The following is a 16,916-nucleotide window of genomic DNA, read 5'->3' as shown; positions in this document are numbered from 1 at the left end:
CTTGAGCACAAATACATTCTATTTGTTTGGATGGTACTTACTTTTTCAGCTGGAAGGATGTGTTGTTTCATGAAATGCTTCATCCTAATAAGAACTTCCTGGCCTGTCTTACTCTGTACAAAAAACTGCTGGGAAGTATCAATCTGTGGTGGCGTAGTACCAAAAGTCCTTTATTAAAAAAAAGTAATAAAGGTGTCCAAAATCATTATTCTGTACTTCTGAATATAATGTGAAGACTTCCCCAACTCCCCCAAAATATACCTCAGGAGTAGCCATATTTCTAATTTCTTAAGTTTTTCATATTACGGAATGAATGCAGAATCCCTTTACTTTGAACATTAAACGCTAATGCTGAAAGCACTACTTGGTAAAACATAAGCCTGGCCTGACCTTAATCAGTGGTAGTTTTGAATCTTTATTAAAGCCACTTATCACAATCTCTAAAAAAAGCAAGTGAAGAAATTGAATAGATTTAGTAATTATTCTTAGTATATTCCTCACAAGTACAACTGTTGGCTGTCATTATAAACAAGAACTTTAAAGATCTTTATGAAGAGCAACACAGTCAGCTATTATGTTGAGGAGAACACAAATATCCATCTATAAATGAATTGTAAGACATAACTGTCCTAATGTTATGCCACGGGAACTTACGGCTTGGACAGTATTTCCAGGGACACCATCATCCACGCACTCAGTAAGTGCTATAGATCACAGCACTTAGATGGGAGTGTGTGGTTGGCAAGTGAATTAGATGCCTTGAAAAGTGCTCCACTGATGGAGATATGGATTTCAGAGACACTTATGAAGTGATTGAATAAAGTTTCATGAAATATGATAGAAAAGAGCAATACTGCTAAAGTTAATAAATCATCTTTTATGTTACTTTATTTTATTTTTCAGAGACAGTGTGTGAGTGGGGGAGAGGGGCTGGGGAGAATCCTAAGCAGGCTTCACACACAGTGTAGAGCCCCACACGGAGCTCAATCCCACGACCCTGGGATCATGACCTGAACCAAAATCAAGAGTCGGATGCTCAAACAACTGAGCCACCCAGGCGTCCCTGTAATATGTAATTTTAAATAGGTATATGTAAGTAACTTATGTTACGTTCGTTGAATCGAAACATTTGAGAGTTTATCTATGTCTTTAAAAGTTTATAGACTCAAGTTGGCAAAAAAAATTACTTTTAATCATGAATATGGATTATAATTTTTTTTTATATTTGAAGTCTTTTGATTTTCAGGCATATAAGAGAGTTACCAAAAAACTACTGTGATTGGCAGCAGCAATCCCGGTGTAATCAATAAAAACAGTCCCTATCCCAAAGTTTACAACCTTCATATATCTAATAAAGGCTCTAATTTGAGGTATCCAAGGAATTCATTTTGCTTACCGTTTTGAGAGTTGTAATCCAGTTTCTGCCAGAGGTTGCACAATCTTGGCAAACAGAAAGCTATTCTCAGATGCATTATTTCCCTGAAGATATCTACGATATACTCCCTATAAATAAATTAACATAGAGCAATTAGGATTCATTGAAAACTGTTCTTCAGCTATCTAGTCTTTCCAGTTTCCCAGCTATGAGTCCCTAAACTCACAAGGTATCAAGATGTAAATCAGATCACCAATTCTACTTATTTACATGCAAGGATAATTACACCTTCTTAAAGAGTTATACACGCATAATTTGGTTGACACACTCTTATCCTAACAGAATTATAACTGGAAATCAAATCAAACTTGAAAATGAGTTCAGAAGCTAACAAAGATACCAAATTGGCAAATTATATCACCTCTAAAGATCACTATTTTCCCTTCATACTGGAAGAAAATCTACAGACACAAAAATAAAGTAAAAAACAAACAAACAAAACAACTATAAAACTAAAGAGAAGGCAATGACATGATCTCTACGAAAATTTTCCCTCATTTTTTTTTGACTCCTAAATTAGTTAACTGTCTCCTTGACCAGTGTTAGTTGAATTCTAATTAGTTTTTCTTTCTTCTCCATGTTCTTTTTTTTTAAAGTTCATTTATTTTTAGAGAGAGAGAGACAGAGCACACATGCAGGGGAGAGGCAGAGAGAGAGAGAGAGAGAGAGAGAGAGAGAGAGAGAGAGAGAGAGAGAGAGAATATGAATCCCAAGCAGGCTCTGCTGTCAATGCAGAGCTCAACATGGGGTTTGAACTCAGGAACCAGGAGATCATGACCTGAATCGAAACCAAGAGTGGGACGCTTAACCAACTGAGCCACCCAGGTGCCTCTCTTCTCCATGCTCTATGCTTTCAACATAGCACACTCTCCTCTCCCTTGCTTCTTCCACCCAAACACAATCAACTGAATCTCCTTAGTTTTATTTCTTCATGTAATTCTTTATGCAATAATATACCCTAACAGTTTTTCCATCATTTCCAATTTCATATTTATAGTTAGAATAGAATGTTTATGATCATCTCTAAGGTTACCACATATAATGTATGACATACATATTAATTTCAACATAACCCACGTCAAACTTTTGTTTGAAAAGAAAATCCATTTTAAATTCAAAGCCTATTCGTGGAAGCTGACAAATATAAAAAACATACCATAATCCCTATTTTGAGAAACCCATCCAATCAACGTGATTAACATGATTCTAAAACACAGGATGAAATGTAATACAACTATATCCTAGAAGACATTTCAGTTGTTCATGGATAGCATGGACTCTGGAGACAAGGGGAAAAAAACCTTAATTCTTTTCCCATTCTTTTTTGTTTCTGAAATCTCTTATTTACTTATTCCACCAAGCCCTAGCCCTTTGCCACTGATAAAGCATCTCAGTTTCTTAAATAAACTCCCGAGATTCAAAGCACATGGAAACTAAATCAGTATAAAGACAAATACGTTTCAGATGAAGCCATAATATAAAAAACTAAATGTATGCTCAATTTCCTCTCAAAATTAATCACATAAATATGACCTTGTTAGAAAATGGAAAATTTTACTCATCTATTCTCTCAAAAACATATATTAAGAGGCAACTATATTCTAGGTACTATGCGAGGCTTTGGGACATGCAAAATTATTTCTTTCTTTATCATGGCCCTTGTTAATAAATGGTTTTATATTTGAAGCAAACATCATTAAAAGATTTTAGCTCTTTCTTAAAATGGATATTCAGGTAATACTGAATCTTCACATGGCTTTCTCTTCTTCTCTTTATGTCTTTCTCCCCTCCCCTCCCCCAAAAGTGATAACACATTTTGCTACTCGGTTTTTTCCCTTGCCAAGTTCCTATTCTGTAAATTCTGGATTCATATTCAACCATATTTGGTATTTGTCATTATCGAAAGCAAAATGATCTAAGGACAAAGAATATAAAACTCCTGAAGACCAGAAAATATTGTGAACATTACATTAATAAATAAAAGTGAAACACAGGTTAAAAAGAGTGAATTACCTGTGCTATGCTAGCCATTTTAAAATATGCCAGGGCAATAAAGAAATTCCAGTTAGGAAGAATAGAATTAATTCCTCTGCAGCGGCAATATATTGAAATCATTTCTTCCATTGATGGTATCCCTATAAAAATAGCACATACTGTAAAATTTAATGAAAGATATCATGGTGATTATTTCAAACTGTAATAAAATTGCATATGTGTATAAAACTGAATATAATAACCATTAATCTGAATAACAAACATGTTCTGAATGTTGACTTCTAAAAAGAATGATGTATATAAAAAGGCTATATTTTATCATAAATTGCTAAAAGTGAAATGCTATGTTCAGAAAAATCAAGAACAAAATGATTTAGAAACATTTCAAGAAATTAATTAAAAGTTCTTAACTAAAATTGCTATATAATCTTACCTTTTAATTATGAAGAATAATAAATATAATTTTATATTAATAGCAATTTAGGCAACATGATGGTTTCATACCTATGTTTTCTTGAAAATAAGAACTTTGATTTAGCATTGGAACTGTCCTTGGCCAAAAGTAGAACATGGAGAGATGAGCTAAGTCTGACAAAGGATGACCAATGGTTGAAAGCTCCCAATCCAGTACAGCTATAACTCGAGACTGCAATTAAAAATGAAAAGGTTTTAACATATTTAATACAAAACTAAAACAAGGAAATAAATGAAATCCTGTTTTTCATCAAAAGCAAATCTGAGGCCATAGTTTGCAGTCTTTACCTACAATGGCACATTGCATTTATCAAATAACTCATTAGCCTTGATCATGTAGAGCCAAGTCCTCTGGCTCCATTATTGGCCCTCAGTTCTCCTACATTTTACTTTATATACCCTTACTATCTCTACTAATGAGTGGAGGCAAAAGCAGTTGAAATTGCTCAACTGAGAGTTAACTACAGTAAAGAAGAAACTGTAGTAATTACTGGGGTGTCTGAGTGGCTCAGTCAGTTAAGCGTCTGACTTGGGCTCAGGTCATCATCTCGCAGTTTGCGAGTTCGAGCCCCACGTCGGGCTCTGGACTGACAGCTCAGAGCCTTGAGCCTGATTCAGATTCTGTGTCTCTGCTCCTCACCCACTCACACTCTTTCAAAAATAAACAAACATCAAAAAATTTTTTCTTAAAGAAACTGTAATAATTACTTATAATTCAAGCATCTATGCCAAGTCATGTATAGTTAAAGAGTTTGCTCTGGTGAAAAATCTTTCTGCACAACAAACATTACACTCTTAGGGCAACAGTAATTTTTAAAATGAGTTATTTCATGTTGTAGATACAAAAATATAATTGTTTAAAAGATGTTATTTGTTTTATGTAGATAAAATTCACAATCATATGGCAGTATCATAAAATAGTCATGTAAGCTGGAACCAATAAAACAGAAAACTTTCCCCATTCTACTTTGTAACACAGGCTATTTGGGGTGCTTGGGTGGCTCAGTCAGTTAAGTGTCTGACTCTTGGTTTCAGTTCAGATCATGATCTCACGATTTCATGAGTTCAAACTCCATGTCGGGCTCTGTGCTGACAGTGTGGATCCTGCTTGTGATTCTGTCTCCTGCTCTCCGCCCCTACCCCACTTGTGTTGTCTCTGTCTCCCTCAAAATAAACAAACTTAAAAAAAAAACATAGGCTATTCAACTGTAAATATAAGAGAAAAAGCAACTTGCAGAATATGTAGAATGTGTACAGTTTATCCTATTTTTGTTTAAATAAAAAGGTTATAAACCAATACCCAAAGTTGAAAGGATATACAACAAACTAATGGCAATGGCTGTGGTTATTTCAAGGTATGGAGGCAGGAGAAAGGAATGGGGGTATAGAGGGGGGAACCTCCACTGGAGGTTTCTGTACAGAGGAGTGACATGATAGGGTTCATATTTTAGGAGGGTCACTCTGGCTGCTATAGACTATAGAGGGGCCAGTGAGGAGGCTACACCAATCATCTAGACAAGATTATCCAAGCCAGATAAAACAGCAGGCTCAGCTAGGCAATGCAGGTTACTGGGTTCCATGCCTTTATATGACTTTGTATGTGCTTATACTCCCCCTGCCCCTCTGGCACACTCATATTGTAACTTTGTGGGAGGGCACAAATTTTGGAATAAGACAGACCTATATTCAAATCATACCTCCACCATTGAATGACTGTGTGACTCTGAACCATCTAGTTAACCTCTCTGAGCCTCAAATTTTCTCAGCCATAATATACCTCTTGCATAGAGTTAGTGGGCAGATTAAATGAGGGCAAGTAGCATGTGGTGTTTGTTTACCAGTTCCTAGCAAAGTAACTGTCACATAATAGGTGGCCAATATTCAATAAGTACAGAGGCTGGCATATAGTGGGCATTCAAAAATTTTCTATTATAACTAAAGGAAAAATTGATTACCCCCTCTTCCATGATTTGACTTAATAAGACCTTTTATTGTTGTGGTTATAGTGTATTGTAAATTACTATATGAGCTAGATTTGTTAAGAAAACAATAAAAAGGATTGGGTGCATTTTTCTCTATATTAATTTATTTGTTTCTATGCTCTTACCATCCAGGGAAAGGAGATGAGATACTTGCTTATGCTATAAATGTTTACCTTTTTTTCAATGAAGCCTGGGAATCTTCTCTGTAGTTAAATTTATCTAAAACATTTTTAGGGAATCACACAAAGCTATAAAACAATGGCTAGTAAGAAACGTTGATGGTTCATCAAACTTTATAAATTAGTGTAAAGCAGCAATAGTTTATGAGAACACCATCTACACCTGTTTGTGTACAGAGCTGTAACAAACTCAGTCTAAGTCCTAGTGGTTAAAATGAACATTTACTAGTTCATCTTCCTGCTAACGAACTTATTAATAAAATGACTTCTGACAGTTTTTCTGAAACCTCAGCACAAATTCCTTTTCATTTTGCTGATTATCCTCTACATTGAGTTTTATTTTTCCAAGTGTGCTTTCTGTACTACTGGATTTTATTAAAATGTGTGTGTGTGTGTGTGTGTGTGTGTGTATTACCTTTTCAAAACAAAAGAAACACATGCGATCCAACATTACACACAGGAGATGAAGAAGGCAGGGAAGAAGATGTTAATAGAATTTTAAATAAAAAGATGAAACTAGAGGTAAGGTTATTTTGTTAGTGTGGACAGTTAAACATCGCTTCAAGTTTTCAATGGGCAAAATAAAGTGTGAAGCATGACCAGTCAAAATGTTTACAGCATATACAGATTAAAAATAAATCAGCTGCTTCAGAGTGACCACTTTTCTTGGCAATGAAGCTTAAGAAAAATCTGACCCATCAACCTGCATGAAACAGATATTTGTTGGGGCTCCTGGGTGGTTTGGTCTGTTAAGTGACTGATTCTTGATTTTGGCTCAGGTCATGATCTCATGGTTTTTGAGTTCGAGCCCCGCACTGGACTCTATGCTGGCAGTGCAGAGCCAACTTGGAATTCTCTCTCTCTCTCTCTCTCTCTCTCTCAATCTCTGCCCCTCCCCAACTCACATGTGCACTGTCTCTCAAAATATATAAATAAACTTAAAAAAAAAGAAAGACTGTATAGAGTATATAGAGTGCTAAAATGTCTTCAACAATGTAAAGAGGACTTCAAGGGGCCTGTGATCCCCAGAAAGCAGCTTGTGCCAGAAAGTGACTACAAGGACAAAAATGAACTAAGCAGAAGGCAAGACAATAAACTGAGAGTGGGAATCTAAATGAGAAAAGCAACTTCATAGTTTGCAAAGAACAGAAAAGATCTGAAAAAAAAAAAAACGTGTATATAAGTCATAGATTTTATGAAAAGATGAGATTACAGCCTAGATGAAATTAAGCAACATACATATGTCCCAGATTCTGTTAACGTGATTCATGACTTTATTCTCAAGCAAAAATAAAATGACCCAAGATTAGGGTTAGAGACTATTATAAAGTCAAGAGGTGAGAAGAATCTGGAAGATTAAAAAAATATAAGGTCAGGAAACTTTATAACTCTTATATTACTTGTATATATCCACAGTCAAAGAATTAATTTAATTGATAATAAAGAAAATACTTTTTGAAATAACTGATCCATGCCCACATGGGCCAGGCAGGATAAGAAGTCAAATAGAGTCATAAGGGGTTCATGGATTCTAAAGAGTGAGCAATCAAATTTGTAGCATCTTGGGGAGGTATAAAGAAATAAGAGGGGTGCCTGGGTGGCTCAGTCAGTTCAGTGTGTGACTCTGGATTTGGGCTCAGCTCACGATCCCAGGGTCATGTCAAGCATGAAGCCTGCTTAAGATTCTCTCTCTCCCTCTGTCCCTCTCCCCACTTGTGTGCTTTCTCTCTCTTTTAGAGAGAGAGAGAGAGAGAGAGAGAGAGAGAGAGAGAGAGAGGCAGAGGCACCTGGGTGGCTCAGTCGGTTAAGCATCCGACTTCAGCTCATGATCTCACAGTTTTGAGTTCGAGCCCCACGTTGGGCTCTGTGCTGACAGCTCAGAGCTTGGAGCCTGCAGATTCTGTGTTTCCCCCTCTCCTTTGCTTGTGCTCTGTCTCTCAAAAATAAATAAATGTTAAAAAAAAAATTAAAGATTAAAAAAGAGAGAGAAATAGAGGGTAAAGAGGGTGTGGTCAAAGACAAGGGGTTTCAATTTCTTTTTTACTTTTAATTTTTTTTTAATCTTTACTTTTGAGAGAGAGAAAGAGAGAGAGACAGACAGACAGACAGAGTGTGAGTGGGGGAGGGGCAGAGAGAGAGGGAGATACAGAATCCGAAGCAGCTCCAGGCTCTGAGCTGTCAGCACAGAGCCTGATGCGGGGCTCAAACTTACAGACCACAAGATCATGACCTGAGCTGAAGTCAGACGCCCAACAGACTGCGCCACCCAGGCAACCCAAGGGGTTTCAATGAAGTTGACCAATTCCAATAGGGGGGAAAAGCAGTATGATGTAGAAAAAAATATACAACACTGCAAGTCTATAGGCCTGAGTTCAAAACCTGGCTTTACTACCACTGAGCACTTACTAAAGAGTATTTTTAAAATATCTGTAATGTAAAGGGGTTGAAAAAAACCCAAATGCCACATCTTTTCTAGCAATAAAATTAAATTTTATAACTATGCCTCTCCTCAACTACACTAACATTTAAGAGATAATGGAGAAAATTAAAAAGAAAAAGCCATTTAAGGGGCGCCTGGGTGGCTCAGTCGGTTAAGCGTCCGACTTCAGATCAGGTCACGATCTCGCGGTCCGTGAGTTTGAGCCCCACGTCGGGCTCTGGGCTGATGGCTCAGAGCCTGGAGCCTGCTTCCGATTCTGTGTCTCCCTCTCTCTCTCTGCCCCTCCCCTGTTGATGCTCTGTCTCTCTCTGTCTCAAAAATAAGTAAAATGTTAAAAAAAAAAAGCCATTTAAATACGTTTTGTTTGCATATCAAATCTTTTTTCTTCATAAATTAATATATAGAAGGCTTTAAGATAGAGGACTTCAGAAGAAGTTACCTGTTAATGTTATCTGAAATATATCTGACTACTAATTAATGAATACAGATGAAAAGGTTTATCTGTTTTTAGTTAAATACACTTGTTTTTCAAGTTGAAATGCACACTAAACTCCTTAAACATTTCTCTGCCAAATAGGTAAGATCTTGTTTAAAAAATTAACAAGGGGGCACCTGGGTGGCTCAGGTGGTTGAACATCTGACTCTTGATTTCAGCTCAGGTCATGATCCCAGGGTAGTGGGATTAAGCCCTGTGTTGGGCTCTGCATTGAGCGTGGAGCCTGCTTAGGATACTCTCTACTCCCTCTGCATCTTTCCCCTGCTCGCACTCTTTCTCTCTCTCTCAAAAAAAAAAAAAAAAAAAAAAAAAAAAAAAAAAAAAAAAAAAAAAAAATTAACAATATTTTTCAGGAAAACTGGATTTCTTCTAAACATTGCAGTAAGCATGTTGTACTACTGAAATACTCGCTCAATCATGCTTCAAATACTTTACATATAAGTAAATGGAAAATAGGGATTGCAAAACTGAGTAATAAGCTTTGGTTTTGCCATACCCTTTTTAGTAATCCTTTACTGGCTTACCACACACATTCCTGGAAGGTTTATCATTTAGATTTGTTTTTGTCTTCTTTCTTATGTTTTCTGACGACAAAAATAAAACATGCTATTCTTCGGAAAAAACACAAAATGATAAAACCTCAAACCTTGTACATTACAGAAAAGTACAACTTATAAGTCTCCTATAATTTGATCCCCTACAACCACTGCTTAAGTTTTAGTACGTATTATGAAATACTTACTTTTACCTTACTAGTTTTATGAAGAATAGAGCTTGGTAGGCAATTTTAGAAAAGTAAAATAGAGAAAGAGAGGAAAAAAATGGAAAAGAAAAAGAGAATTGAAACAAGTTGAGCACAGCTATGCCAGGTACTAGCTACTTGCTCCAAACTGACTATTTCATTTTAGCTTCCCAGCAACCCTGAAATTTTGGTATTTCTTTATCCAACTTAAAAGGCACACAATGTCAATTCCCTGGCTTTGAAATATACTACAGTTGTGTGAGATCCATTTGGGAAATTTGGATGACAGGTATATAAGACCCCTCTGTACTCATTTTACAACTTCTTGTGAGTCCATAATTATTTTAAAATAAAAAATTAAAATAAGTGAGTGGTTCAAATAGTAGCATAGGAAAACCTTGAACTCAACTCTTCCACAAACATCATATCTTCAGCTCCATATAGAACTGTCTCTGAAAAAGACCTGAAAACTAGCTGAACAGCTCCACCACAATAAAGGATAAAAAGGCTACATCAAGGGCACCTGGCTGGCTCAGTCAGTGAAGCATGCAACTCTTGATCTTGAGGTTGTGAGTTTGAGCCCCATGTTGGGTGTGGAGATAACTTAAAAATAAAATACTAAAAAAGGGGGGGGTACATCAAGATGGGTAGGAGAGGTAGAGATGTAGTCTCACCAAAACCCCACACTCCAGTGTGGCAACCCACAAGCAGGAGGGATCCCACAAATATGGACTATATCCCTGAGGAGTGTGGGGTTCAAGCCCCATATGAGGTATTCCCATCCTTGGGAACTGCACCAGGGAGATGAGCCTCCAAAATGTCTGGCTTTGAAAACCAAAACACCAGAAGAACCAAAAGGCTCCAGGAAATGGAGACTCCACTCTTAAAGGGCTCATGCACAGACTTACCCATCTTGGATCCCAGCACAAAAGCAGCAGGTTGGAAAGAACTTAGATCATATATGAAAAGATTTACTGGCTAATCTTAAATCATCTGTGGGAGTGGAAGGGGTCTATTCGAACTCTCTCTGGGGATAAAGATGATGGCAGGTGCCATTTTTGCATTCTCTATCTTGCTAGTGCTGCTTGCCCTGGCCCTGTGCTACCAAATGGCTCTGCCTCACTGACCTCAGCAAATAGGCTACCCAGCTGGGTGCTCCCTTGAGGCCTCACCCCAGTAAATCCAATGGATGGTACTGTCCTGACCCATCCCTCCCTATGGCCCCACCAAAGCTGACAGGTGTATGCTGTCCACAGAAGGGATACCTCTTGAGTGCCTGGCTCTGGTGGCCAGGGGGTTTGCATTTCTGGGCCCCATGGTGGCTGAAATGATCAGAGAGACAGTCCTTGGCAGGCTACCACCCTCAGGGGACTGCACAGAGAGCAGACTGAAATACATTCTACCTTCCTGAGACCTCTCCTTTAAGACTGGGAGAGATAGCTGTTGTGCTTAATACATAGAAACAAAGACAGAGAATCAAGCAAAATGAGGTAAAGGGAATAGGTTCCAAACAAAACAACAAGATAAAACTCCAGAAAAAATCTTAATGAAATGGAGATAAATAATTTACCTGATAAAGAATTCAAAGTAATGGTCATAAAGATGCTTACCGATTTCAGAAGAGTAGATGAACACAGCAAGAGCTTCAACAAAGAGATTGAAAATATAAGGAAGTACCGAACAGAAATTAGAAAGCTGAAGAATGCAGCTACGGAACTGAAAGATACACAAGAGGGGTTCAACAACAGACTAGATGAAGCTGAAGAAAGGATCAGTGACCTAGAAAATGGGGGAGTGAAACTCACCAAAATCTAACAGCAAAAAGAAAAAAAATTTGAACAGTGACAATAGTTTAAGGGACCTATGAAACATCAAGTGGAATGACATTTGTGTTATAGGGGTCCAAGAGAAGAGAGAGAGAGAAAGGAACAGAAAACTTATTTGAAGAAATAATGACTGAAAATCTCCCTAACTTAGGGAAGGAAACAGAGTTGCAGATGCAGGAGTCCAGGACCAGACAGCTTTACTGGTGAATTCTATCCAACTTTTACTAAGATTTAATATCTATCCTTCTCAAACTCTTCCAAAAAACTGAAGAGAATGGAATGCTTCCAAACTCATTTTATAAGCCAGCATTACCTCGATACCAAAGATAGGCAAGACACCAGAAAAACAGAAAATTACAGGCCAATATCCCTGATGAACATAGATGCAAAGATCTTCAACAAAATATTAGCAAACAAATTCAACAATACATTGAAAAGATCATACAACATGATGAAGTGGAATTTATTCCAGGGATGCAAGGATGTTTCAACATGTGCAAATAAATCAATGTTACATACCACATTAAGAAAATGAAGGCTAACAATCATGTGATCATCTAAGTAGATGTGGAAAAAACATTTGACAAAATTCAATATCCATTTATGATAAAAACTCTCAAAAAAGCTATTATAGTGAATGTACCTCAACCTAAAAAGGCCCATATATGATAAGCCCACAGCAAACATACTCAATGGTAAAAAGCTGAAAACTTTTCCTCTAACAATCAGGAACAAGACATGAATGCCCACTCTTGATACTTTCATTCAACATAGTGTTGGAAGTCCAGAGCAATTACGTGAGAAACAGAAATTAAAATGCATCTAAATTGGAAAGGAAGAAGTGAAACTGTCACCATTTGTGGACAATATGATTCTACACATAGAAATTTCTACAAGACTCCACCAAAAAAAAGTATTACAATAAACAAATTCAGTAAAGTTGCTGGATACATAATCAACATACAACACTGTTGTGTTTTTATGCTGTAACCACAAACTATCAGAAAGAGAAATTAAGAAAACAGTTCCACTTACAACTGCACCAAAAAGAATAAAATACTTAGGACTAAGTTTAACCAAGCAGGTAAAAGATCTGTATAATGAAAACTATACAACACTGATGAAAGAAACTGAAGAACACACAAACAAACGGAAAGATATCCCATGCTCATAGACTGAAGAATATTATTAAAATATCCATATTATCCAAAGCAATCTATAGATTCAGTGCAATTCCTACCAAAATTCCAGTAGAATTTTCCACAGAAATAGAACGAAGAATCTTAAAATTTGTATGGAAGCACATGAGATCCCATATAGCCAAAGCCACCTTGAGAAAGAATAAAGCTCGAAGCATCATGCTTCCTGATTTCAATTACAATGCTATAATAATCAAAACAGTATTGGCACAAAATAGACATAAAGATAAATCAAACAGAATAAAGAGCCCAGGAAAAAACCCCACCCACATATGGTCAATTAATTTGTGACAAAGGAGGCAAGAATATACAATGGGGAAAAGACAGTCTCTTTAATAAATGGTATTGGGAAAATTGGACAGCCACATGCAAAAGAATGAAACTGAACCTCTATCTTTCACCATACATAAATGAAATCAAGCTGGATTAAAGACTTGAATATAAGACCAGAAACCACAAAATTCCTGGAAGAAAACATAGGCAGTAGGCTATTTGACGTTGCTCTTGGCAGTATATATATACATATATGTATACATATATGTAACTGATTCCAGGCAAAGGCAACAAGTGCAAAAATAAACAAATGGAACTACATCAGACTAAAAACCTCTACACAGCTCTACAAACCTCTACAAACCTCCTTTATTGAAAGGAAACTCAATAAACTAAATAAAATAAAATTGAAAGGAAACTCAATAAAAAAAAGGCAACCTCCTGAGATATCTGCAAGTCATATATTCATAAGGGGTTAATAGCCAAAATAGATAAAGAACTCATATAATTCAATAACAAAAAAACAATCTGATTAAATGATAGGCAGAAGATCTAAATAGACACTTTTCCAAAGAAGGCATACAGATGGCCAACAGTCACATGAAAAAAATGCTCAGCAACACTAATCATCAGGGAAATACAAATCAAAACCACAATGAGATATCATCTCTCACCTGTCATAATGGCTATTTTCAAAAAGATGGGAAATAGCAAGTGCTAGTGAGGATATGGAGAAAAGGGAACCTTTGTGCATCACTGGTGGGAATGTAGATCGATGCAGCCACTATGAAAAACAGTATGAAATTTCCTCAAAAGAAAAGAGCACTACCACATGATCCAGCAACTCTACTTCTGTATATTTATATGAAGAAAATGTAGACGTTAATTAGAAAAGATATATGCACCCCTACGTTCACTGCAGTATTATTCACAATAGCAAAGATAGTAAAACAACTAAAGCATCCATTGGTGGATGGATAAAGATGTGAGATACACACACACACACACACACACACATTGGAATGCTATTCAGCCATAAAAAAGAATGAAAGCTTGCCATTTGTGACAACATGAATGGACTTTGAGGGTATAATGCTAAGTGAAGTGAGTTAGACAAAGGAAGACAAATACCATATGATTTCACTTATATGTGGAATCTAAAAAAACAAAACCAACGAACAAGCAAAACAAATATAACCAAACTCATACATAACATGCAGAGAGCAGACTCATAGTTGCCAGAGGTAAGAAGGTATATGGTGTGGGTGAAATGGGAGAAGGGTTAAGAGGTACAAACTTCCCCATAAAATAAGTAAGTCATGAGGATACAATGCACTAGAGTCTAGAGTCAACAACATTATATTGTATATTATGTGACTACATATGGTGAAGGGAGAAACAATACTTATTTTGGTGACTGTTTCATAGTATATGCAAGTATCAAATCATTATATTGTACACCTAAACTAATATAATGTTAAATATCAATTAGGCATCAATAAAAACAAATTAAAATAAAAACTGAAGCACAAAGAGAGGTTAAATTATTTGCTTTAAGGTCACATTGTCAGAGAATAAAAATTAAGCAGAAACATAGGATATAGAAATAGTGATTAATTAAAATAAATTCTTTCAACTTAGATTGATTCAGAAACATAAACACCTGCTTCATAAATGCTACAGTCATTGCTTTAAAGGAGGTAATAGAGTAGCATGTCCCCATTTATTGAGCATCCATATGGACTCTAGAGACGAAGATAAAAAAAAATTAAGACATAATCCTTATCCTCAAAGAAAAAAACTAAAAAGCCTTCAATCATAGTGTTAGGAATATATACAGGTGAGCACATACATACACATATTCAGCTCGCTATAGTCCAAGGATTGATTTTCTGATTTGTGGAGTGCCTTCACAAAAAAAGCATATAATCTAATATTTTCCCATTTACTTATGAAATCTAAAAAAGCGAGGTGGAGGGGTGCCGGGCTGGCTCAGTGGCTAAAGCATGCAACTCTTGATCTTGGGATCATGAGTTCAAGCCCCACACTGGGGGTAGAGTTCACTTAAGAAAATAAATAAATAAGAAGGGCATTAAAAAATAAGTAAATAAAAATAAAAAATGAGGTGGAAAAGATAAACTATTAAGCTATTTCACAGCTTTCAATGCCAGCACAGTGTATCTTTCCCTCTGACTGCTCTTACAGTTCATTTTGTAGGACATACTTTAGCACTTGGATATATATTGTTCTCTGCTGTTATATATTTTTCTCTACAGTTGTGTTTCGACCTCATTAAGAGCTGTACTTCCTTTCCAACTCCATCTTTCAGAGCAAATAGTTGGTAATGAATAAATGCTAGTTGACTTGTACTCTGCCAACCATATGTTACTTCCATAAAAAAATTAGCTACAATATTTAAATAGGAGGCAGAAATTAATTAAATTTAACTAATAATTATGAGATTATTGGGTATAAAGTAGAAGAAATTTTACTAGATACCATATAACTCTAATAAAAGATAAAGATACATGTCACAAATTGGTATTGCAGAGAAATAGCTTCATGCTGTGGCTCTAGAAGTTGTTTCTTTTTTAAAAAATAGTTGGAAGAACTACTGAATATTCTGCTTATCTAAAGGAAGTTGACACCTGTTTGGCAACTTTAATCCTATAAGAAGTGGTTTTCAAGAATAAATATTGTCAAAATGTCAATACTACCCAAAGCTATCTACACATTCAATGCAATCCCAATCAAAATCACACCAGCATTCTTCTCGAAGCTAGAACAAGCAATCCTAAAATTCACATGGAACCACAAAAGGCCCTGAATAGCCAAAGTAATTTTGAAGAAGAAGACCAAAGCAGGAGGCATCACAATCCCAGACTTTAGCCTCTACTACAAAGCTGTAATCAAGACAGCATGGTATTGGCACAAAAACAGACACATAGACCAATGGAATAGAATAGAAACCCCAGAACTAGACCCACAAACGTATGGCCAACTCATCTTTGACAAAGCAGGAAAGAATATCCAATGGAAAAAAGACAGTCTCTTTAACAAATGGTGCTGGGAGACCTGGACAGCAACATGCAGAAGGTTGAAACTAGACCGCTTTCTTACACCATTCACAAAAATAAACTCAAAATGGATAAAGGACCTGAATGTGAGACAGGAAACCATCAAAACCCTAGAGGAGAAAACAGGAAAAGACCTCTCTGGCCTTAGCCGTAGCAATTTCTTACTTGACACATCCCCGAAGGCAAGGGAATTAAAAGCAAAAATGAACTATTGGGACCTCATGAAGATAAAAAGCTTCTGCACAGCAAAGGACACAATCAACAAAACTAAAAGGCAACCAACAGAATGGGAAAAGATATTTGCAAATGACATATCGGACAAAGGGCTAGTATCCAAAATCTATAAAGAGCTCACCAAACTCCACACCCGAAAAACAAATAATCCAGTGAAGAAATGGGCAGAAAACATGAATAGACACTTCTCTAAAGAAGACATCTGGATGGCCAACAGGCACATGAAAAGATGCTCAACGTCGCTCCTCATTAGGGAAATACAAATCAAAACCACACTCAGATATCACCTCACGCCAGTCAGAGTGGCCAAAATGAACAAATCAGGAGACTATAGATGATGGAGAGGATGTGGAGAAACGGGAACCCTCTTACACTGTTGGTGGGAATGCAAACTGGTGCAGCCACTCTGGAAAACAGCGTGGAGGTTCCTCAAAAAATTAAAAATAGACGTACCCTATGACCCAGCAGTAGCACTGCTAGGAATTTACCCAAGGGATACATCAGCATACGGGCACTTGGACCCCAATGTTTATAGCAGCACTCTCAACAATAGCCAAATTATGG

At 36.6% G+C, this 16,916-nt stretch overlaps 1 protein-coding gene across 4 annotated transcripts in view; it reads right to left on the bottom strand.

Annotated features, from left to right (window-relative positions):
• The window catches only part of ACAD11 (acyl-CoA dehydrogenase family member 11), a 91,516-nt gene that overhangs the window by 58,896 nt on the left and 15,704 nt on the right, over positions 1-16,916 (bottom strand). For all 4 annotated transcript variants that reach the window (XM_042903041.1, XM_042903038.1, XM_042903039.1 and 1 more), the window contains exons 6-9: positions 3,935-4,076; positions 3,449-3,570; positions 1,397-1,503; positions 42-168 (exon numbers count right to left, since the gene is read on the bottom strand). In XM_042903041.1, coding sequence (XP_042758975.1) covers positions 42-168; positions 1,397-1,503; positions 3,449-3,570; positions 3,935-4,076 — 498 coding nt within the window. The remainder of the gene's footprint in view (positions 1-41; positions 169-1,396; positions 1,504-3,448; positions 3,571-3,934; positions 4,077-16,916) is intronic.

Source organism: Panthera leo, chromosome C2 (assembly GCF_018350215.1).
Source record: "Panthera leo isolate Ple1 chromosome C2, P.leo_Ple1_pat1.1, whole genome shotgun sequence".
Lineage (NCBI taxonomy): Eukaryota > Metazoa > Chordata > Mammalia > Carnivora > Felidae > Panthera > Panthera leo.
This window is presented reverse-complemented; position numbering and strand designations above follow the sequence as displayed.